Below are 24453 nucleotides of genomic sequence, written 5' to 3' on the forward strand. Positions count from 1 at the left end.
ACTTTTCAATACATAGCAGCAATTCCACAAAATAGTTCCCGCTTTTATTGTGCATCAGCCTTCGCAGTATGTATTTGTGTATATTTTCTTTTGCTCTTCCAATCTTCCTTGCACCAGTAAAGGATTATTTCATAGAACTTGGGAAAATGTTCAAGTTCTACCCATTGAGTTTAAATTCTTATCAAGATGACTTACTAGAACTTTACGCTGCTGGAACCTCGTGCTAAAAGAAAAATTTTTTCGTAGTGATGGCCGGTCTGTCTTTTTTCTTGTCTTCGATATTTTTTTATCGCCACTTTCGCCACATCGCTAGGTGTGTTCGCGTGAACACGCTCCCAAGTGGGTCGTAGCCGTAGACCGTAGCAGCAGACCGTAACAAACCTGCTTCGCTTTGAAGACCTGACGATGAAGCGAACAGGAAATCGGATCATCTGTGGGAAGCTACTGCCAGGGATCTCCGACGACAAGCAACGTGGGGCACGACTCACCCCTGAGATAAGAGTCTCAAAGTCCTACTACGAAGCTAGCCGGGCAACATAGGTCTATCAAAAAAAAATTAAGTCAAGCTGGGAATAATTTCTGTTTCCTAGTTATAAGGGCTTTGCGGCAATTAGACATTTGTTATGGAGAACTCGTCAAAACTCCGAAAGGCTAGTCCGACCTAAGTGTGGACTGCCAGGGTGTTCACGGTCCTCGGTGAGTACGCGTGTGAACAACCTATGAGGTCATTGCTCGGGGAGAATACTGGGCGAGATGTCCCCGACCGCCAAAACGCCCAGACAAAAAAAGTCCAATTGGTGGGTATATAAAAAAAATCAGATTGTAAATTGGCAAAAGAAACACCCTTGTTGGTTCATTGCGGACGAATATCCGAAGCATGGAAGCGACCTATCAATTTCCCGTTTAGGTCCTCGAGATCATACAATGCATTGCCTACCTTTCGAAGCACGCGACATTTCAGGTATTTGGGTAGGAATTTGGCGTTAATGCCCTGTTTGAAGTTACTTAAGGCAAAGTTTTTTCGGAAAACTTCCTGACCTTCCTTGTAGTTGACCTGTCTAGAGCGCTTGTTGTAGGTGGTTACTCCCCTATCCTTGGCCTGATCTAAATTTCTACGGATCTGCTCGCGAATATTAGTCAACTTGTCAGCTCGGCTTACTACCGTAACTTGGTCTTCCCGAAGGCTGCCGAGTTTCCCTAAAATGTTGTACGTTGAGGCATGCTGGACCATGTTTTGGCCATATGATGCAAAGTATGGAGAACACTGAATCGCCGTATGAAAATCACTTCTCAAAACTGATAAAATCTCGGGTATATGCTTATCCCAATCGGTATGGTCAGGTTTATCTTTCAGGAAAATCCTAATCTTAGAAACAATTTCTCTGTTGACGCGTTCGGATGCGTTCGCTTGGGGAGAATATAGCCCCGTCCTCACGTGCGTCACCCCGTAATTTACTAAAAATTGGTTCATTTCCTTCGAGATAAACTGTTTACCATTGTCACTGTGAATAAACTCAGGGACCCCTACAGCTGGAAAAATTTCTGAAGCGAAGTAATTTATGACATTAACAGTGGTGGCTCTCTGCATGGGCTTTAGCCAAACGTATTTTGAAAAATGGTCTAGTACTATGAAAAGAAATTGATTTCGCCGCTTAGATCTCGGATACGGCCCTAGAAAGTCGCAATATAACCGCTGAAATGGCCTTTCGGATTCAAAGGTACTCCCTATAGGTGGTCTCGACTGCTGATTGGTGGGTTTTACCGTTTTGCAGGTGTCACAACGCTGGACGTAGTCCCTGACGTCCTTAGCCTGCTGCGGCCAGAAGTACTTCTGCCTAACACGTTCTAAGGTTTTCTGCCATCCGCCATGGTCACTCCGGTTAGCGTCATGTGCTAATCTCACTGCTTCCTCAGTCAACCCTTTTGGCAACCATAAACGCCACAACGAGTCTTCTTCCCCTTCCATCCCCTTACGAAACTTAACTCTTTTGAAAATTACACCGTCCACAACTCGTAAATCCGGAAGTGATTCCTCGTTTTCTGTGACGGTCCGAATTAAGTCTAAATACTCGTTGCTGCTAAATTCGGGAGAGACTAAATCTATTTCTCCGGGTGTGGTAGTGAAAGTTAACTCGTCAGCATCAAAACGCGACAGTGCGTATGGTACTACATTCAGGGTGCCCTTACGATGTTCCATTCTAAAGTCGTATCTTTGCAGTAAGAGTGACCATCTCGCTAACCTCCCGCTTAAGTATTTCTACACCTACTTTGGAAGCGTCACATTGTATTACGAATTCCCTTGAAAAGTCTGGTTGGGCCAAAACAGGGGCGGAACTCAAAGCTACCTTTAGCTTTTCGAAGGCCTCTATAGCTTCAGAGGTAAGCTTGAACGGGCCTGCTGACTTATGAAGACAGTCGGTCAAGGGACCTGCCAAGTCAGCAAAATTGGTAATAAACGCTCGGTACCAATTCGCCATGCCCACAAACCTACGCACTTGCCGAGGGGATTTAGGGATCGGGAAGTTTTGCATTGCTTCTACTTTTCCCGGATCCACTTTCAGACACCCGCTGCCTATCAAGTATCCTAAGTAGCGTATTTCCTTCTGACAAAATTTACTTTTATCCACGTTTATTGTCAGCCCTGCGTTTCTCAAACATTGGGCCACTTCCGCTAGCAATTTCAGGTGATCCTCAAAATTAGTGCTACATACCATCAGATCGTCCAGGTAGACAAAGACATTCTCTCGCAGGCGCGAAGGGATTGCCTTGTCCATCAGCCTACTCATAGTCTGCGGTCCATTGCACAGACCAAATGGCATTACTTTGAAGTGGTACAGAGGCCTCCCCGGAACTGCGAATGCTGTTTTTTCCTTAGAGGACTCTGTCAATTTGATCTGGAAGAACGCGTCCTTCAGATCAATGCCACTAATAAAATGCGTATCCTTCAGTCTGCTCAATAAGCCGTTGATATGAGGCAGGGGGTACGAGTCTTTCTTAGTAACCGCGTTGACCTTCCTGGAATCTATGCACAGCCTAACTTTACCTGGTTTCCGGACCAGTACTACAGGACTACACCACGGGGAGTTGGATTCTTCTATAACTCCTAATTCGAGTAACCTGTCTAGTTCCCTAAAAGCTTCGGCTTGCCTCGGTGGCGAAAGAGGGAAATGTTTGCTTTTTATAGGTACAGCATCACCGGTGTCTATGTGATGCTCCACTAATTTCGTTTGTCCTAGGCCTAACTTCTCGTACGAAGGGAACGTCTCGATGACCTTTTGCAATTCTGATTTTCGTTCTGGTGACAATTCGTGCAGGTTAAGTTCTTCTTCCTTCTCAAGTCTAACCTCTAAACACTCTACGCTTGGGAATATTTCGGGAGCTAACGCAAATGCTCTCCAAAAATCTACCCCGAAGTATGCTTCTTGGAGAAGTGAGGGGACAAGGTAAAAACGAATAACCTTTGTGATATTTTTAAAGGTGACCGGTAGAGATACTGAGCCTAAAATTTTTTGCTTGTTGCCGCCCGCGGTATATACGAACGCATGTAAGGGCTGATATTCAAAGCCGTTATCCTCTAGGAATTCTACTCCGTTTTTCCCTAAGATGGAGACGTTGGCTCCCGAGTCCAACAGCCCTACAAGGAAACTATCCTTAATTCTAGCCTTTACTAAAGGCCTTTCATCCTCGGTAAGCGTTAACGTGGTGGCTTGCAGCAGTCTACGCTCCTGTACTCTCCTGTGGTATCTCTTCCTACACTTCAAAATATTGTCCGATACCGGATATTGTTCAAAAATGGTATGTCTTATTTGTTTATACCCATGTCCCCTTTCTTCTAGGTTTGGTGAAAGTTGCGTTTGGCAAGCGACATCCCTATGCTGGTGTCGCAGAATTCTAATGGGCTCGCTCATCGCGGATGAGGACGTTTGACTCTCGGATTCAGAACTATTCGAATTGTCAGTACTGTCAGGGAAGGTTATTATCACGTTTGAGGGCTCTTCTGCCAGGGTACTACTGCACCTCGGAAGCTCACCACCTCCATTCAGAGATTCACCCTCTGGTTCAGCGCACGGGACGACGCCTCGAGCACTGGCTGATGTGGGAGCTATGAAGCCGAACGAGGTTCCCCCGCCTTCTCGCTCGGGTACTGGTTTCCCTGCCTGCGATGGTCCTTAGGGCATTTAGGAGTGAATACACCCTTGTACCCACATTTAAAACAAAAAGGATTTTTTATGGGTTCCTCACAATATATATAGGAGTGCCCCATTCCCTGGCAATTCCAGCATTGGATTCCCGAGTAGTCCGGTCTTCTGCTGCGTCGATATTCCAGCGCCTCTATCTGCGGATCCATCTCGCCGTCCTCGTTTTCCGTCCTCATGTCCGGGGTTGTCACGCGTGCTTCGCTTACATGCCGTCCTGGGTAAGTAGCTCCCAACAGCTTGCTTTCTTTCAGCACTTGTTCACCTCTGCGTGCTACATCCCGTAAATCATGAAGGTTCCTTACATCTGCGTTGAAAAGCATCAGCTTAAGGCTACTGTTGACGTTTCTTTTTATTATGTCAATCAGTAAAAGCTCCGACATTGGCTCCCTTAAGCGCGCGTTCAAGGAGATTATGTCCGCGTGAAACACGTCATAACACTCACTTGCTTTTTGCTTCCGCATGGAGATCTGCATCATGATCTCGTGGTCAGTCTTCAAAGTGCCAAATTCCCTTTTCAGTGAGTAGCACAAAAAGGCATATGTCGCATTTGGGTTTTGTTTTGTGAACAGCCAGTACCATTCTTCGGCTCGTCCAGAAAGGAACAAGTGGAAACTAGCCATTATCTGTTCGTCAGGGCATTGTGTGCGCTCACACAAGGTGTTCAGTTTGAAAAGGAAATCGGCTACGCTCCCAGTGCCGTCGAATGCGATTTTCCACTCCTGCGGTTTTACTGCTATGCTGCTTGGAGTCGGGTACATTGGTGGTACTCCCGTTGGAAATGGGTTACGGTCCATCCTACTTGCGTTCCTATTTTGCTGATTCGCTTGCTGCGTGGATTCGAGAGCGGCGTTGAGCTGGGCCATATTGGCTCTAATTGAGCCCATCTCTCTCCGCATTTCCTCCTGCGAAGCCTGGAACAGTTGGTGTAGCACGTCCACCCACGAGCCTCCACGAGTGGCTTCGTCCTGCATTCCTAAGGTATTCGTCCGATCACTTGTAGCGTCTCCAAAATTTCCCATTTCCTGATTTGGTGGTAAAGCACCAGCTCCTTCGGGTGCGTAGATCTGCCCAGTGGGCGTTAGCCCCGAGATATCGTGCGCGTTCACGTGACTGGTGCTTATAGGTCCGTCCAGTTTCTCGCGAGGGTCATTCAGGTCCGAGCCCATGTTTATTAACGCGGGGTCTCCATATTGTCCGCCTACTGGGGTGTGCACCACCAAGGGGCGCCTGGCCTGAGGGAAGGCCCTCCTATTTTTACTGCCCCGGTTCTGGTTTCCCCGGTAATTCCCTGCACCCCCAAACGGGGTATTCCGGCCCGGTTGCCCGAACGACTGGTCGCGCGACATATTAAAATAAAATGTTCAGCTATAGGTCAAAAAAAACTTTTGCCACGTAAGGCAGTTAGGAATTCAAACAACAAGGTTTTTGTATATAAATTTATACGCAAAAAAAAATGAATAAACTTTCAAAAGCTGAAAAAAAAACAGAAGCAATTAAGCAATTTAAATGTGTCGTGCAATCAATGGGAATGCTGACAATCCCTTCCCGAAGGCATTCGGCTACAGGCAAAAAAAAACAAAAAAAATTACATAAACTCATTCATACTTGTCCCTAGTGCTCCCAACCGCAGTGCGAGGGGGTCTTAAGGCCCCCCTCCGAGACTGGTTGGGGCCACTAGGGTCACTCCAGGCAGACACGGGTTGGTCTCAACACGCCCAGCCGCAACGCAGGTGCAGTCTCCAGGGGCTTGCCCCTGGGACTGGTTGGGGGTGTTGAGGCCTCCCGTCCATTCTCGCTGGACACCCCTCCTGCCTCCGCCGCAATGGGTGGAGCGGTTTCGGAACCGCTCCCCCAGTCTGGTGGGACAGGAAGGAGTGCCACTCTGAATCCCAGCTCAACCCGTCACAATCCAGGTGGCACTATGTGTTGCCACCTGAGACGTGGGATGAGCTGGGGTCCTATCAACACCTACACACACTCCAGACAACACAAAACAAAACAAATTCGGCAAAAAAAAATTTAACATTACAAAAAAAAATTGAAACCCACTTAGCGGACATATATTTTTCCAATGCCGACTGCAGACAACATTCCGGAAAAAAAACCCCAATTACAAAAACTAAGTGCGTTCAGCACTGCCTCACCGGGTGGAATAAAAAAAAATTCCGGGTAACACGACGTGAAGTCACATGGCCCCGTCAGCTACTGCCCCCGATGACCAGCCCGGACAACCTGATCCGTCTAACCATCCCACCGCAACGTAGGTGGCAGCTTCTGTGGCTGCTCACTCGGACTGGTGGGATGGTCAACCTCACAGGTTGACCCGACTGACCCTCGCGGCCAGCGCCTCAGGCCCCACGTTGGGCGCCATCTGTTATGGAAACGCATCTTCGAGTGGAAGCAGTAAGGAAGGCGGTCGGCATGATGTGGTGGTGCACAGTGGCTAGTCATTGTCGGCTGGGGCGCGTCCTTGCCAACCTTACTGTTCCTGCGCCATAAACAGAAAAAATGGTCATATCATGCCTATCAAAACGAGCAGCTGTCGAATTCAAAACAAACTGACAGAAGCGCAGAGACCGACTCAAAACGCTCATAATTCAAACTAAAACAACATCCGGCTGAACCGGATGTCACGGACAGGCCGTTAACATTCAAAAGTTTAAAAATTCAAAAAAAAATAACCGCAAAAAAATTTACCGAACCGGACATGGCCGGTTACCAACGCTGAAAATCGGAAATAAAAAAAAGGCTGAAAATTAAAATACAACAAAAGGGCCGAATATAACTTGGGGGCGCCGCGGGTGTTGTTGCGACGCCCGGTGCATTTATCCCACCCTCAAATAACCATGGCCACCGACGCACCTATAATTCGGTGGCCCCTTACCTGTATGCCCTAAGTGCCTTCTAAAAGAATAGGGTAGTCAACATTCCCATTTTAATTACAATATTTATTCACAATTCATTATAGAAAAAAAAAATATATAAAGTTCTAGCTAGTTTTGGTTATCATCGTAGGGGGTTGGTGATTGTGTTGGTGTTGTTGGTTGCGAGTGTATATAAGTTACATACATACATACTTGATCTATGCACATACTATTTTATTGTTATATGGTTTAGCCCCTTACTCATTTCGCCCTTACATTATTACGTTGTTACAATAATCACTTATTATATGCTTTGTGGTAAAACTTATTTTTTTGAGTGTAACTAAATATCAATTTGGTATAACGCGCATATTATAATGATAATAATAATAGGTAATATGTACTAAGAAAATTTGTTACAAAAGCAATAAAGATAAATTTTATATAGCGCTATGCATTATATGCACGTATATTACCTTCTTCTGGTGGTTCGAACAATATTGCTAGCAATAGTAATTCATATGTGTAGATATATATATATATATATATTGTACTTGAATGATATAAGAAAAGAAAGTTTAAATCTTCTAGCCGATTCGTGCATAAAATTTCCTTTTTTTTTCCTAACATTTTATGGGTGAGCTCCAAAATGAATCGCTAAAACGTTTCACGTGATTGCGTGAGCTAACTTCAAACATTTTAAAGCGCCAAAATATATTCTTAAAATGATAAAGAAAAGGGTATGCCTTTTAAATTTTTTTTTAAATCTAATGCTTAGGTAGGTATTAGATAAATGGAATTATGCTCGTGAATTGCTGAATACAATTTTAGTTATATCTAAAGAGTTTTGTTCAATATAATGTGTCTAAGATGCATTCACAAATAAAAGGCGTATGTTGGAATTAGGGTTAGCGTTCTAACAGGTAGGTGCTGCTTGACCTGGCTGAGACAAAACTGCCTGTTTATTTGTGAACAAACCTTTAAAATGTGTAAATATATTAACTGCGTTTACAACCTTTAATGTCTTGTCAAGTGGCAAAACATACGCGTTCATGTGGTAATTCTTTTGGTTAGATAAATATTACAAGCTAAAGTTACATAGTGGCAATCATTTATGTGTGACTTTTCTTCTATAAAACGTTAAACTACCTTTTTATCTTTTAGGTTGATAATTCGAAGGTAAAAATGTCGTAATTTTGACAAAAAAAATCGATCCTTGTCGAATGGTTCACCCGGGCTAGATAAAACCCTCCAAGTACCACTTGGAAGTTCTTTTAACTACCCTGCAAAAAATGCTCTAGTCATTCCACGCCGTTGGACTAGTTACTATACATCATATGTTATGTTCTTAGTCATATTTGCATGGGCGTGGGTAAGTTTCGTGACCAGAATTTTTTTGTAGGGTAATTACATCTAAATTTATACCTTGATGTTTGCTTCTTTTGCTGCGCCTACAGCTGATGTTTCAGATGTTGGAGTCTTGGTTGTAATTGTGGTACTAATCCAATCATGCAAGTACCAAATTTTGTGATTATTATAAGATTTTTAGCGCTGGGATTTGGAATTTTAGCCACTTTGCGCATACAAGTACGATGGTGGCAGGGCGTTGAATCTCGTACACGTCGTCGCAAGCGTTGGGAAGACGAGGAGCAAGACGCTGCTGTTATTTCTTGTTTATGCCCGTGATACGCCACTTTGTTGCAATCTATAAAGACACCATTACGCTGAGCCAAGAAACCAGTGATGTACTATATAAAAGTAATGATATATGTATGATGATGATCGACCCAACTTGCTAGAACAGCAGGGCGCCGCGACAATTGTTTAACGCGATTCCGTATTGTTGGTTTATGACTAATTCTACGTTCAACAAATATGTGCATATGTAACACATGCAGTTTTAAGGTTTAGTTGATTGGCGTTGATCACCATAACTTTTATAAGTAATTATTGGCGTAGTTGAATTATTTAAACTTTTCAATACATAGCAGCAATTCCACAAAATAGTTCCCGCTTTTATTGTGCATCAGCCTTCGCAGTATGTATTTGTGTATATTTTCTTTTGCTCTTCCAATCTTCCTTGCACCAGTAAAGGATTATTTCATAGAACTTGGGAAAATGTTCAAGTTCTACCCATTGAGTTTAAATTCTTATCAAGATGACTTACTAGAACTTTACGCTGCTGGAACCTCGTGCTAAAAGAAAAATTTTTTCGTAGTGATGGCCGGTCTGTCTTTTTTCTTGTCTTCGATATTTTTTTATCGCCACTTTCGCCACATCGCTAGGTGTGTTCGCGTGAACACGCTCCCAAGTGGGTCGTAGGCGTAGACCGTAGCAGCAGACCGTAACACCAGCTCTAACGCAACGTAATGTTCGAAATGTTCTCGACGTGGTGCGAAGCACACTGGGTGCACTAAATGTGCTGGGATTGGCAACAGATCAATGGGTTGCCATCGTATATCCCATAGTTCTCCGAAAGTTACCCACATCAGCGGTGACTCACTGGATTGTCCTCAACCACTCGGATACGCTTCCACAGTTACAGAAAATGCTAGAAGAGATCGAGACATATGCTAACACATTTAGGATGAGCTCCACTGCGCCGTTAAGACATTCTGCAGCTAACCGTTCTGTACAGTCACATGTGGTGACACCGAAATCTTCAACTGCCAATATGCGCTCTACGTGCCCACGGTGCTCCGAGTCACATCGCCTATTCAAGTGCCCTCAACTTCGAGCATTAAGTCTGGATCAACGCCTACAAATGGTACGTCAATCATCGCTTTGCTTTAATTGCTTGGGGTCAGTCACTCTGTCAGGGATTGTACCTCGGGCAATTGCAACAATTGCAAGCAGAAACACAACACATTGCTTTGTAAGGGCAACGCGACAAGCGAGCGGGCACCAACAAACACAAGTACGGTATTGCAGTCATCATCGGGAGCCGGCACCACCGCTCCCCAAGTACTACCCCGTATTGACGCTGTTCAGTCCCTCCTGGCACATTCCGAGGGAATCGTTCTTCTGGCAACTGCAAAAGCCTTAGTGGTAGATAGCGTGGGAGAAGAGGGAGTGCCGCGTCTTATGTGACATGGGCTCTCAGGTAAGCTTCATTACGGAGTAATTTTTTAACCGTTTGAGTCTCCACAGAAGACGATCCAAACTCATTGTGGAGGGTATAGATTCACAGAGCTCCACTACATCGCGTGGACAGACGACTTTGATTATGCGTTCTTATCATGATGCGAAGTTCGAGTGCTGCTTTGAGGCACACATCTTACCGGACATTACTTCAACTATTCCATCGTCACCAATGACATTAGCCAGTGCAAGCATTTACATGGTATTCCACTTGCGGATCCAACATTTCACACACCAGGTATCATCGATGTAATCATTGGAGCTGATATTTTGGCTATGATTCTCCTGGGTGATACTATCATCAGTGGGCCCAAGGAGCCATGTGCTCTTCACACGCGTCTTGGTTGGGTCATTTGGGGACCTACGTCACCACGCTGTTCGTCGCTTGTAGCCTTGGACAGCCAGTCCGACATTAGTATAGCGGAAGAGCGGCTTGATGAGCTTCTACAACGCTTCTGGGAACTGGAGGAAGCACCTCGTCCCAAAGCTACAGAAACCATCTACGAAGAGATTTTTCAACAGACCGTATCACGTAAGCCTGATAGTCGCTATAGTGTTCAGATACCGTTCGCTCCAAATGCGCCACGACTCGGTGAGTCCTACATCAATGCAATTCGTAGTATTTTCAATCTTGAGCGGCTTCGGGGCAAAGATGAGCAATTAAGAAGTAAATATGTGGAGTTTATGCGCGAGTACGAGGGACTCGGGCACATGGAGAAGATCGCACACGAGGGGCGTAACAGCTCTCATGAGTATTTCATACCACACCACGCCGTCACTGCGAAGTTCCGTGTGGTTTTTAATGCTTAGGCAAAGACCAGCAATGTAATATCACTGAACGACACTCAGCTGGTTGGACCATCAGTTCAAGATCCACTATTCGATATTCTTCTACGCTTTCGCCGGTTTCGTGTAGCTATTACGGCAGACATCGAGAAGATGTTCCGACAGATTGAAGTCGACCCGAGGCATCGCTGTTGTCAACAAATCCTCTGGCGGGAAAATCCAAGGGACCCCTTATGTACGTATCAACTCAAGACAATAACATATGGTATGGCCTGCAGTCCTTTCAATGCGACTCACGTTCTCAATTTGTGCGCCGTTGACAATCAATTCGGTGTGCCTGACGTAAAGCAAGCCAGTCGAGCACGGGAGAGTATTCTTCACAACTTCTACGTGGATGATCTACTTGATAGCGCTGATACACCACATGAGGCAATCACTTTAGCGATTGATATTTCTACAATATTGAATGACGGTCAGTTTCGGTTTTAATTTTTGAATGGAAATCCAACATTTCCGATGTGATTGCAGCGATATCTAATGCTGAACTATCCACCTCAGCACTCAGCTTGGGGGACGCCGAGGCCAAGGTTTTGGGACTTCACTGGGAACCTTCTAGTGATGAGCTTCTTTATCGAGTATCGCTGCAAGATGGTAATCTTATTCCCACAAAGCGACAGGTGCTGAGTGAGGTGGCTAAAATCTTCGATCCTCTTGGACTCTTGGCTCCAATATCAGTGACAGCCAAGATAATGATGCAACTAACATGGGCAGCCAAGATCGATTGGGATACGCCCTTACCACCAGAACTTCGAGAGAAGTGGCTCAAACTTCGAAGCACCCTACGAACGATCACCTCATTGCGCATACCACGATGGATTGGGATGTCAAGATCGGCAGCTATCATGCTCCACCGTTTCTGCGATGCCAGCGAGAGAGCGTATGCTGCTGTTATATATTCGCGCAGTTGCGGCGCAGATGACGAGGTTAAGATCAGACTAGTCGCAGCGAGAACAAAGGTGAGCCCACTCAAGACGATGGCGATTCCACGGCTAGAATTATGTGCCGAACACTTACTGACAATGACTATGGTTAGCGTACGAGAGGCGTTTCAGCTCAACAAAAATCAATGCGTTTATTGGAGCGATTCTAGCATAGTTCTTTCCTGGATCCGCAAATCACCTCATACGTTGATGCAATACGTCTCAAACCGGTAGGCATACATTCAGAAGCACTCTAATATTCCAGACTGGTATCACATTCGTACAAAGGACAATCCAGTCGACTGTGCCAGTAGGGGCATGACACCAGCAACGCTCAAAAATTGGCCTTTGTGGTGGAACGGGCCAAGCATAATTTATAATGGTAATTACGATCAGGAAGAATCTCACACATTCGACAACGTAGAGCAACAGGTACACGATTCTGAGCTGAGACCAATTCGAGCACTCCTCTGCACTACCATAACTCCGACAATACAGGTTCGGTATGCCAACGATTCTTCAGCCTTCATTCCACTTGTTGACCGGTTTAGCACACTACAGCGAGTTTTGCACACAACAGCCTATGTATTACGATTTCGACCAGCTGGTAGATCCCATTGGCGTACACCAGTGATATCAGCAGAAGAGATTCGCCAAGCATTGCTGCTGCTCGTTCGCGAGGCACAAGGTAAATATTACATGTCAGAAATTAATCGTTTGCGAGCTTCTTCCAGTGTTTCTGCCTCAAGCAAGTTGCTCCCTCTGAATCCCATGCTGGGTGACGATGAAGTTCTACGTGTTGGTGGTCGACTGAGAAACGCAGATCTCCCCTACGAGCAGCGTCACCCCATAATTTTGCCAAAGGAATGCACATTGGCTACCCTCTTGGTGCGCAACGCACATAACGTAACTATGCATGGTGGTATACGAGAGATGCTACAGTATCTTCGTCGGGAATTATGGATTGTGCACGTGAGAGCTCTGGTAAAGCGTTGCATACATCAGTGTAAAGTTTGCAGGTTACATCAACGGGCTATGCAACAACAACAAATGGCTGATCTTCCTCGTTCCCATTTTCCAACAGTGGGTTGGACTACGCTGGGCCTTTTCTAGTCCGTCATGGCGGCAAACGCTCTAAGACCACCACAAAGACGTATGCAGCGATTGTCGGTGCAAATCTTCTACTCCAATCTGACTTGGCGAACTGGAACAACACGTATTCCAAACAACGACTGTCGGATGCCGGTGCCCATTGGCATTTCATAACTCCCTCAGCGCCACATCAAGGAGGTTTATGGGAGGCTGCGGTCCGCTCTGCCAAGAAGCATCTTAAGCGCGTCATTGGTGACTCAGTACTCCCCTACTCTCAGCTTAGTACATTGCTGGTGCGCATCGAGGCATGCCTCAATTCGAGACCGATTATCGCTGTCCATGACGATCCTGAAGGTGCTGTTGCGCTATCGCCTGGGGATTTCCTTATCGGTCGTCCATTGAATTCACGACCAGAAGCCAGTGATTCAGATGCACCTGACAACCGTCTCAAGTATTATCAGCGACTGCAGCGCATGCTGCAACATTTTTGGCAACGGTGGAAGGAGGAGTACTTGGTACAGCTGCAGGTTCGTAGCAAATGGGCGCGACCTACCCCTAATATGCAGGTTGGTGACATCGTAGCTATTCAAAATGAGCAACTACCACCTTCCCGCTGGCGAATTGGTCGCATTACTGAGGTACATCCGGGGAGCGACGGATTGGTACGTGTGGTCACCATAGAATTTAGCACATTCGAAAGAGGTTTACATCGCAATTATGTGTGTCAACGCCCAGTCCAGCGGGTATGCCGCATTGTCGAATCTAGCGAAGGAATCCTAAGTCCACAGGAATCAGCCGGGGAGGATGTACGAGATTGAGTCGGTGCAGTTCGATTAGTATGTGCTGACCGCCTTATGTATTACCGTCTACTCAAAGTATCATCTCTATGTGTTTTTCATTGTCATAACAGAATAATAATCATACGATTGTGCCGTTGTTTTTTTTGCGTATAAAAGGCCGGTTGGCTACAATAAAGTGTTCAGTTATCTTTTTATATTGTCTAATTCGCTTCTTTGGATTTATCATACAATATTGGTATTGACGTTCTCTTAAACTGTGCGACTGGAATGGTATTTTTAGCTAGCAGTGGTTTGGCGGGCAGTAAAAAAAATAAAAACTGAATATATTAATGAGGAGTTTTTCTGAATCTTGGTTATGACTAAATTTTAATCCACTTACCTAAGGCATTTGCATGCGTCACACTTTCATTGAATACAACCAAAAATGTTTATTAAATTTCAATCACAAATATTTATTTGGACACTAGAAGACCCGGCAGACATTGTCCTGCCCTAAATTTGGCCAATCTGCATACATTTTAATAAGCTTTTTCCGTCTGACTCTGCCATCTCCCCCTCTTCACTCTTTCCTAATCCTTTTATTCACTCCTCCCTCCGTCTTTTTCGCTTCATCTATCTCCATCTTCGTTTCATTCTATCTTCTCATTCTTCTGCATCCCTTATTGCCTGTCCCAGAAGGTGGTATGTACATATTTTATTCTAGTCCCAGTCCCAGTCCCACTCCGAGTTTCAGTCCCAGTCCTAGTCTTAATCCCAGTCCCAGTCCGTACCCGGGGTACCCGGGTCCACGTTTTGGCCTATATCTCGAGACCCTAGTCACCCAGGGGTATGAAAATTACCCTCTACTAAAGCACTCATCAACAGCTTTCATTTGATATCCATATTCTATAAACACACTCTAGGGGTACCCGGGTCCACGTTTTGGCCTATATCTCGAGACCCTAGTCACCCAGGGGTATGAAAATTACCCTCTACTAAAGCACTCATCAAAAGCTTTCATTTGATATCCATATTCTATAAACACACTCTAGGGGTACCCGGGTCCACGTTTTGGCCTATATCTCGAGACCCTAGTCACCCAGGGGTATGAAAATTACCCTCTACTAAAGAACTCATCAACAGCTTTCATTTGATATCCATATTCTATAAACACACTCTAGGGGTACCCGGGTCCACGTTTTGGCCTATATCTCGAGACCCTAGTCACCCAGTCACCTATCCTATATTTCAAGTTAGATCAAACTACACACAGGGTGCAAAACAAATTCAAAATCGGTTCAGTAGTTTAGGAGTCCATTGGCCTCAATTGTGTGACACGTGTTTTTTATGTATTAAGATAATACAAAAAAAATATATATCGCTCTTTCGACTGCTGAGTGGAATATCACCACCCTCAGGAAACTTCCGAAATGGGGCGATAGGTTGATATTCCACTGATTAGTCGATTTATAGCAATACCTTCCAATTACATTTTCATCAATTTTTTTATAAATGTTAGAATTTCTTCCGTATTTGCAATTGTATATACATGCGGACGTTTTGTGTGCCCACAATTCGTCATAGATGATGCCACCGCACAAAGTTGTCGATTCACAACACCCGGTGCTCCATTATCTGCACAGCACAAACCATTTTTCTCACCTTCACCACAAATCATGAATTTTGATAAAGGTCTCTCTAAAAGAGGGACACATCGATCCTGATGTACTATAGCCACTTTAGTACTTTGAAGTTGAAGTATAGGGTTCGTATCATGTGTACTTGCACCCCATCCACTAACTTCCATTTGTATGATTGTTTTATAACTGCAAAGATCTATTGTTGATATTTTATTACTCTTCGTAAAGCATGCATTCAGTTTAAGCGCACCTACATATATCAGTAAGGTATGGTATGGAACCATAATTAGGTGGATGTTTTACCCTATGTCCAGTGCGACGTTCTCCCTTTTCCTTTATATTGTTTATTCTAGCAACAACGGTGAATTCGTTTATTTTAAAATATTCCATGCAGCTTTCAGCTGTAATTGCAACTTGCAGAGCCAACGCAATAATATTTGCCTTCATAAAACAATGTTACCAAATATGAGCGATCCTCTGTATCCGTCGGCTTGCCATTATAAACGCGAAATTCCGATTTCGAAAAGGTAAAAAGGCAGATGAATACTACAAATAGGAGTGTGAAGTGATTTCTTAAATTCATTTTAATTTTGTACTTTTTCCGCGGCTTTTTAAGTATTAAGTAAAGCTAGAAAAGTTTTGTGGGCACTATTTATACATTTTAAAGCTTGTAGAATTTTTTGGGTGGAAGTCAAATCACATATTCCAAAGTGTTTACGCAAGACACATGCGCATATTTTCTGAAATTTCAATTAAAAATGATTTGTTATATCTGGTTATACCTGGTATATCTGGTAAAGACTCGCTTTGAAACCAATTTAGTTTGTTATGAAAAAACGGTGAGGTATATTGAACTTTTTTTTTCAGTTAAACAAACAGCTTCTGATCTATCAAATCAACAAATTTAAGGCATTTATGCGTATTCCAGCTAAATATATAGGCTTTAATTAACATCTTGTGTTAAATGATAATAAGACATTAATTAGCTTCCCACGGCAGCCGATTCTTCGTACCGGAGCGACTCGGGATTTTTTTTCCCGACCAAGGGCTGTCATTTCAGTGTAACCCTACTTAATTTGTTGCGTCACATAAATTGTCGTCCTCGGAGCAGCTGGACTGCTCCATACCCTCCTGCTCCGGGAAGGTATTAAACCCAACTCCGGTCCCAGGCTGTGGTTCTGCTGCATATGTCGGAAAAGGATTTATCTTAGACGGTCATACTCTTGCCAGTGTGTCACGTGTAAAAAATGGTTGCATCGTTCGGGCTGTTCTGGGTTAGAACCCAACGTTCGTCGCCCTCGAAATTTCTATAAAACCATTGTGGCTCCCTGCTGTTTACGCTCAAGGGCGTACCGCGGTTCACTCTCAAACGTACCCCCGCCACATTCTAGCAGCGACGCTGCTCAGCAGTCCACATCAACCGTCCGTGGTTGCTCGCGCCAAATGGCGCTTCCACCTAACGCGGCCGCTACAACCCATCACTACAATCTACGTAGCGTGGATAGTAGCAATGCCGAGCATCAGCTTTTACCCCTGACCCTCCCCTCCATTTCCAACACACGTACTCGCGTAAGAAGGAGTCATCAACTCCTTGTCCCCAACACCGTGTGTTCCGTATGCCAGCTCAGAGTATTGACGATCGGTCCAATGCAGTCATGCCTTGGCCTATGCCACCTTCATAGATGATCTTGGCTTACAAACGGAAATCGTCCGACCGGCGCATTCGTTGCACCTTGCTGACAAAACACTAGTGCCAACTCATTGACACCAGCAGCAATCGGACAGCACACTCGACAAAGCCTATATCTTTCAAGACGCCTCCATCCATCTCTGACTCCCAGAGTGACACCTGCCCCCCCGATGCACTTCAGAATTATGCAACTTAATTCTAACGGCAATTATAACTGGCAAGATCGCGTAGATATTTGACTACATGAATATAAATAATATCCGTATTGCCGCAATTCAAGAAACAAAGCTAACTGCCAGATCGGACCTCCGAATTTGCGATGGCTACAACATTCATAGGCAAGAACGCACAAGGGGTAATGGTGGTGGCCTTGCCTTCATCACTCATCACACCGTGCAATATAATATATTTCAACCTAATAACAGCCGCAGGGATAATACCTTAGAAAGTCGAGGCATAACCATCCGGTCAGGCGATGTTGACCTAGAAATAATTAACATCTATATTTCCCAGCCACCTGCTGTCCAAGTGGTTATCGCCCTGATATCAGTAAGCTACTCTGTGACGAAAACCGTCTTATCCTTGGCGATTTCAACGCTCACCACGATCTCTGGCATTTCAGCTTGGCGATGACCCCACCAGATTTGCAGGTAATTGCCACAGCTCACCTGACATCTCAACCGTCAGTGCAGGGCTCATAAATTGCGTTGAATGGCAACCGATCCTTACTTTAGCTTCTGATGACCTGCCCATACTCCTTTCAATCGAGCGACCTGACAATTTTATCACCTCTGAAAAGCGGACTTTGTCAATTGGGAAGACTACACAACCTTTACAAATCAATCTTTTGCTGCCTTTCCCGTTCCGACCTATGTCCGCCAGAGCGAGTGTGCGTTCCGCAAGGTCATCGCTTCAGCTTCTGCACGCTTCATTCTCGGCCGGTAGAATATCTGAAATCATACAGCATTTCCCGGCCGAAGCCGCAAATTTAGCAAGAGAACGTGATTCGAAGAAATGCGCGAGCGGCCTTTGCCGCCAATTTATAATGCATTCTTCTGTAGACAAAGCCAGACGTCGTGCTAACAGACGAGCTCATAAACATAAACACGACGTCCCACCCATTACCATCCGTAAGGCCAAGCCCTCCTACGTAATGCATGTCCGGCATGTGATGTGTCCCCACATGACAACAACCATCTTTTCAATTGTAATGTGGAACCTGCGCCTCTAACACCCATCTCCCTATGGCCCGCCCCTGTTGAAACAGCCAGTTTCCTTGGACTCCCGTTAGAGGATTTTGATGACAATTTGTGAGTGGTCGTACCCATTGAATGGGGCGAAACACTGTTAATACAATAACAACATTAATTAGCTATATACTTACATATATATTCATCGTTCACATATTCCTAAATCTTAATGAGTTTAAGACGGTTTCTATAGAAATACAGAAAGTGAGTTTCAATCTCTTCAAATAACAGCGATTTCCATGTGGTTGTTGTAATGTTGTCCTACTCAGAAAAAAACTGTGAACATAAGTGTTTTGCGCGTATATATTTTTGGTCTCCAAACCGGTGTTGGACCCACCCAGGGTAATTTTGTATAAGCGCGGCCGAAGGCCCCAATGCAGAAAATTTTCGGTTTTTCGTTAATATCTTTTGACCGAGTTAAATTTTTTATTTTCCGCCTTCGGATTATTAATACTGATGTCCAGACGCGTCGTTTGACACTTCTCTCGATATTTTTGGTAGCGTATTAGCAGTCGACCACTCAACTAGACTTTTACGTTATTCTGGACTAAACAAAAAATATTGCAATTCTTGGGCTGTTTAATTATTTAAATAACACTGGATCACAAATTCGAATTCCCCTGATTCCGAAAATCAAGGTTATTTTTAATTCTATGGTAACGTTTTTGAGATATTTACGAATTACCGTTATTCAAAAAAAAAAAAAAAAAAAAAAAAAATAATTGGGTCCACTTAATCATATTCGAACCTTAGTAGAAGATTTGAAATAAGCGGAATTTCAGTAAATTCGTTACAATATATATCTCAAGAACAAATTGAGCAATTCCAAAACCGTTTGAAGCTTTTAAAAGGTAATAAAATTTGCTATAAACTGTACATACAACACTTTTTGCTAGACCCAGCAGATTCAAAGATAACGAACAATCATTACGGATTTCTTCAATTTTTTTTGTACAAATATAAAAAAATTTGTGCTTTGCGAGGAAGGATCTCGAAAACTTTTTATTTTTTTGCAGATTTTTTTCTCTCTAAGATTTGTTTTATTACAAAAAAATAAGCTTTCATTCAACAAAATCGATGGACTAATACAACAGTTATAAGCATTCAAGTAAATATAGCCACTTAATACTTAAGTACCCTACTGGTACATATGTGTTAGTATTCGCTAGTATTCGCTAACTAACTGATATACGAATACTAAGACATATGTACTAGTAGGGTACTTAAGTATTAAATGGATATATTTACTTGAATGCTTATAACTTTTGTATTAGTCCATCGATTTTGTTGAATGAAAGCTTATTTTTTTGTAATAAAACAGACCTTAGAGAGAAAAAAAAATCTACAAAAAAATAAAAAGTTTTCGAGATCCTTCCTCGCAAAGTCCAAATTTTTTTATATATATACAAAAAAAATTTTTGTTGTTATATCGGCCTACTGATTTTAAGATCGCGGGTTCGAATCGAGCTCAAGGCCTAACAATAATTTTTTATCATTATTATTGTTATGATAAATTTATTCTTAATTGAAAAAAGTTTTAAATTAGAATAGAAGAAAGAAAAAATTTTAGACAACTGCCAAAGCTCGTTGTATAGATCCATTTCGGGAACTGCTAAATTCCTTCATCGGCAACGTTTAGGCGCCGCTGCTATAACCATTCAGCCACCACAGCGGTTTTTTGTTTGTCTTCATTCATCCTACTTCTATTCTGGTTCGTGCCAATTGATATTCACACCACTGCGACATCTGTTGCAGAATAGCTGTGAAAATTGGACTTGTTTGTTGGCAATGCTGCCATAGTGTCATATTTTATTGACACTTGTTTTTCCCCGTGCTCTGGGATGTATTAACAATTTTTGTTGTTATATCGGCCTACTGATTTTAAGATCGCGGGTTCGAATCGAGCTCAAGGCCAAACAATAATTTTTTATCATTATTATTGTTATGATAAATTTTTTCTTAATTGAAAAAATTTTTAAATTAGAATAGAAGAAAGAAAAAATTTTAGACAACTGCCTAAACGTTGCCGATGAAGGAATTTAGCAGTTCCCGAAATGGATCTATACAACGAGCTTTGGCAGTTGTCTAAAATTTTTTCTTTCTTCTATTCTAATTTAAAAATTTTTTCAATTAAGAAAAAATTTATCATAACAATAATAATGATAAAAAATTATTGTTAGGCCTTGAGCTCGATTCGAACCCGCGATCTTAAAATCAGTAGGCCGATATAACAACAAAAATTGTTAATACATCCCAGAGCACGGGGAAAAACAAGTGTCAATAAAATATGACACTATGGCAGCATTGCCAACAAACAAGTCCAATTTTCACAGCTATTCTGCAACAGATGTCGCAGTGGTGTGAATATCAATTGGCACGAACCAGAATAGAAGTAGGATGAATGAAGACAAACAAAAAACCGCTGTGGTGGCTGAATGGTTATAGCAGCGGCGCCTAAACGTTGCCGATGAAGGAATTTAGCAGTTCCCGAAATGGATCTATACAACGAGCTTTGGCAGTTGTCTAAAATTTTTTCTTTCTTCTATTCTAATTTAAAAATTTTTTCAATTAAGAAAAAATTTATCATAACAATAATAATGATAAAAAATTATTGTTAGGCCTTGAGCTCGATTCGAACCCGCGATCTTAAAATCAGTAGGCCGATATAACAACAAAAATTGTTAATACATCCCAGAGCACGGGGAAAAACAAGTGTCAATAAAATATGACACTATGGCAGCATTGCCAACAAACAAGTCCAATTTTCACAGCTATTCTGCAACAGATGTCGCAGTGGTGTGAATATCAATTGGCACAAACCAGAATAGAAGTAGGATGAATGAAGACAAACAAAAAACCGCTGTGGTGGCTGAATGGTTATAGCAGCGGCGCCTAAACGTTGCCGATGAAGGAATTTAGCAGTTCCTGAAATGGATCTATACAAAGAGCTTTGGCAGTTGTCTAAAATTTTTTCTTTCTTCTATTCTAATTTAAAAAATTTTTCAATTAAGAAAAAATTTATCATAACAATAATAATGATAAAAAATTATTGTTAGGCCTTGAGCTCGATTCGAACCCGCGATATACAAAAAAAATTGAAAAAAACGGAATGATTGTTTATCTTTGAATCTGGATGGTCTAGCAAAAAGTGTTGTATGCACAGTTTATAGCAAATTGTATTACTTTTTAAAAGCTTCAAACCGTTTTGGAATTGCTCAATTCGTCCTTGAGATATATATGATTTAGTGACCCAATTTTTTTTTTTTTTTTTGAAAAAACGGTTATTCGTAAATATCTGAAAAACGTTACCGTAGAAATAAAAATTACCTTGATTTTGGGAATCAGGGGATGATTTTACATAGGAATTTCATAATGACGTCTGGTGGATTTTGGCTGTAAACCAGTGTAATTAGTAGATTATATAATCGTTCACAATTAATTTCACGCGTTTTCTCCGAATAAGTTATGCTATTTCCACGATTCACAACTGACTGGTAGGATCGCCAATATAATGGTTGAAACCACTTTTATATTTTATAAAAACTTTTATTTAAATACGCCTAAATGTATGTATTGTTGAAGATTGTTATCACGGTTAATTAATAATAATATACATTTATTTTATATTTTAATATACATATTGCTTTATTATATTAAACGCCTAAATGTAGGTTTTTATTTTATAAATATTTTCAACAGAATGAAAATTTTTGATATTTGAAAAATAAAATTATTGAACATAAACTACTGAATTCACAAAGTAATAGTATAAGAAATAAAGTTAACAGGTAAAATATAGAATATATTAAAAGGAACCCTACAACAATGAGGCTGAAAAGTTGATACGTAATATCAACACTCCTTCGCTTTGGTCTCACAATAGCAAGTCTCGTTATATGAAATCTTAACTTCTGCAATTTTCCAATACAATTTGAATTATGTGAAGCTTAGACCCTAAGTACAACTGCACTTTTACCTTCACTACATATACTTCTATTATTAACCTTTTAAATTATATTTCTACTGTAGGCGCAGTGGCGTGTGTTGCTCACGTTGATCATCTCAATTTGCATGTTGCCAGCACAGGCGATTGTGGTGCAGTACTTGGTATACAATGTCCCGAAACCGGTCAATGGCAATCAAAGAAATTAAATCACGAGCACAATGCTGAAAATCTGAAAGAGGTTCAGCGCATTCTTCAACAGCATCCCAAAGAGGAACATGACACTGCCATACGCAATGAACGTTTGTTAGGACAATTGGCACCTTTACGTGCACTCGGCGATTTTCGTTATAAATGGAGTAATGAGATTATGAATAAGTACGTTGTACCTGCATTTGGTGAGCATTCTGTACCACCGCACTACTATACCCCACCTTATTTAACAGCGCAACCCGAAGTACAACATCACATACTCGGCCCAAATGATAAATTTTTAGTGATTGCTAGCGATGGCTTGTGGGATTTCCTAACACCATCTCAAGTCATAAGTCTTGTGGGCGATCATTTGAATTCCAAGAAAGTGTTAGAACCTATGAAGTTGCAAAGTGGTGATGTTAGCTTATTGGAGGTATCGAAAATGCTTGCCGAAAGGAAGTAAGTGCATGTATACATATATCTTTTTTTGCATCTCCTTTTTGCCTTAATATAAAAATGCTGTAAATCGTGTTTGAGCAAATTTGCAGAAGGTAAATTTTCCATTTATTTAAATTTTTTTATAAAAATGAGCTTGTGTTGCACTGTGTTATGAGAAAATAGAAGCTAATTCTAACAATGTTTCCACGACTAACGTTTCACATATGTCGGGTAAAGGCATGATTTCATTGTGGATAAATCCACAATGCATGATTCAATTACTAGATGTTTGTTCTCCAATGATGACAGAGCTTTGCCACTCCCTTAAATATCTGGACGCGTTGAAGTAAAGAAAACGGGGAATAATTCAGTCCCCTTCAGCGAAAAATGTAGTAGAAAAGTACCTTTAGTAGTATGTTAGTAGTGATAAAAAATATTTTAAATGCCAACAGGTTTCCTCCAAAAAGTCATATAATATATAAATCCACTAAATATTTCGTGAATTGATAAAGAGTTATGTTGGTTTGGTCTTTCTTTCAGAATTTGTTTGAAGCATGCCGTACGTTAGAATTTTATTCAAAAATACACTATATCAAACTTTGTTTCAAAAACTCCCTATCTGAGCATAAGTTCAATGCATTTTGATATAATATATATAATAAAGCTATAAAACTATAAGCTATAAAAAAGAATCTTAATCGAATCACAATTATATGTAATGAAATAATTAAGTTTCCCTTTTCGTACAGGTCCTTTTGCTTCATTAAGCTAACATATGTCAGCAGCCCAAAAAAAAATATTTTTTTTTACAAAAAAATAGTTAAAATGGAAAGAAACCGTTTCCTTCTTAACTATAAATACAATCAAAATAAAATGCATGCGCTACTACCCATATACATATGTTGCACCTAACCACGTATGTGCCTATTTTCGAAAAAGCCATAATATCTTTTGCAGCAAATGCAGCGAAAATTAAATTTTTGAATTTTTTCGTGTTTTTCCATTTTTCGTAAATTATTGAAATTAATTCATTTTTGATTGTCATTTGTTACATTGACAATAAAATTCGAAGGACCAAGCAAAACCGACTGGATTTTTCACTCGATTAGGCTTTCAATAAAGCAATAATGAGTTAATTAAGAATTTGTATTTTGTACGGAAGAATAAGTTCAATTAGGGCTTTAATGTAGAAAACTTGACTAATTATTTCCCTTTGTGTGTAATCGGCATTAGACTATATAAGAGGGAGTTTATGAAAAGTAAATGTAAGAGATAATGCGTTCTTCTTTCTAATTCTAATATAGGGCATTTTTGTAACAAATCCTGAAATAGGAAATTTTTCCGCCCTTGACTTTGACAGAAGAGTTCAGCTTTTGTGCGGTCCTGCTACATAGGGAGTATTCACCTTTTTATTATGAAATTTCGGAAAGCTATTTAAAAAAATTCATGGAAGTGT

General features: G+C 41.8%; 1 protein-coding gene across 2 annotated transcripts in view; it reads left to right on the plus strand.

Moving 5' to 3' along the window:
* The window catches only part of Pdp (pyruvate dehydrogenase [acetyl-transferring]-phosphatase 1-like protein, mitochondrial), an 85361-nt gene that overhangs the window by 31082 nt on the left and 29826 nt on the right, over window positions 1-24453 (plus strand). For both annotated transcript variants that reach the window (XM_067783863.1, XM_067783864.1), the window contains exon 5: window positions 22451-23018. In XM_067783863.1, coding sequence (XP_067639964.1) covers window positions 22451-23018 — 568 coding nt within the window. The remainder of the gene's footprint in view (window positions 1-22450; window positions 23019-24453) is intronic.

The sequence above is a fragment of the Eurosta solidaginis genome, chromosome 4 (genome assembly GCF_040869045.1).
Source record: "Eurosta solidaginis isolate ZX-2024a chromosome 4, ASM4086904v1, whole genome shotgun sequence".
NCBI lineage: Eukaryota > Metazoa > Arthropoda > Insecta > Diptera > Tephritidae > Eurosta > Eurosta solidaginis.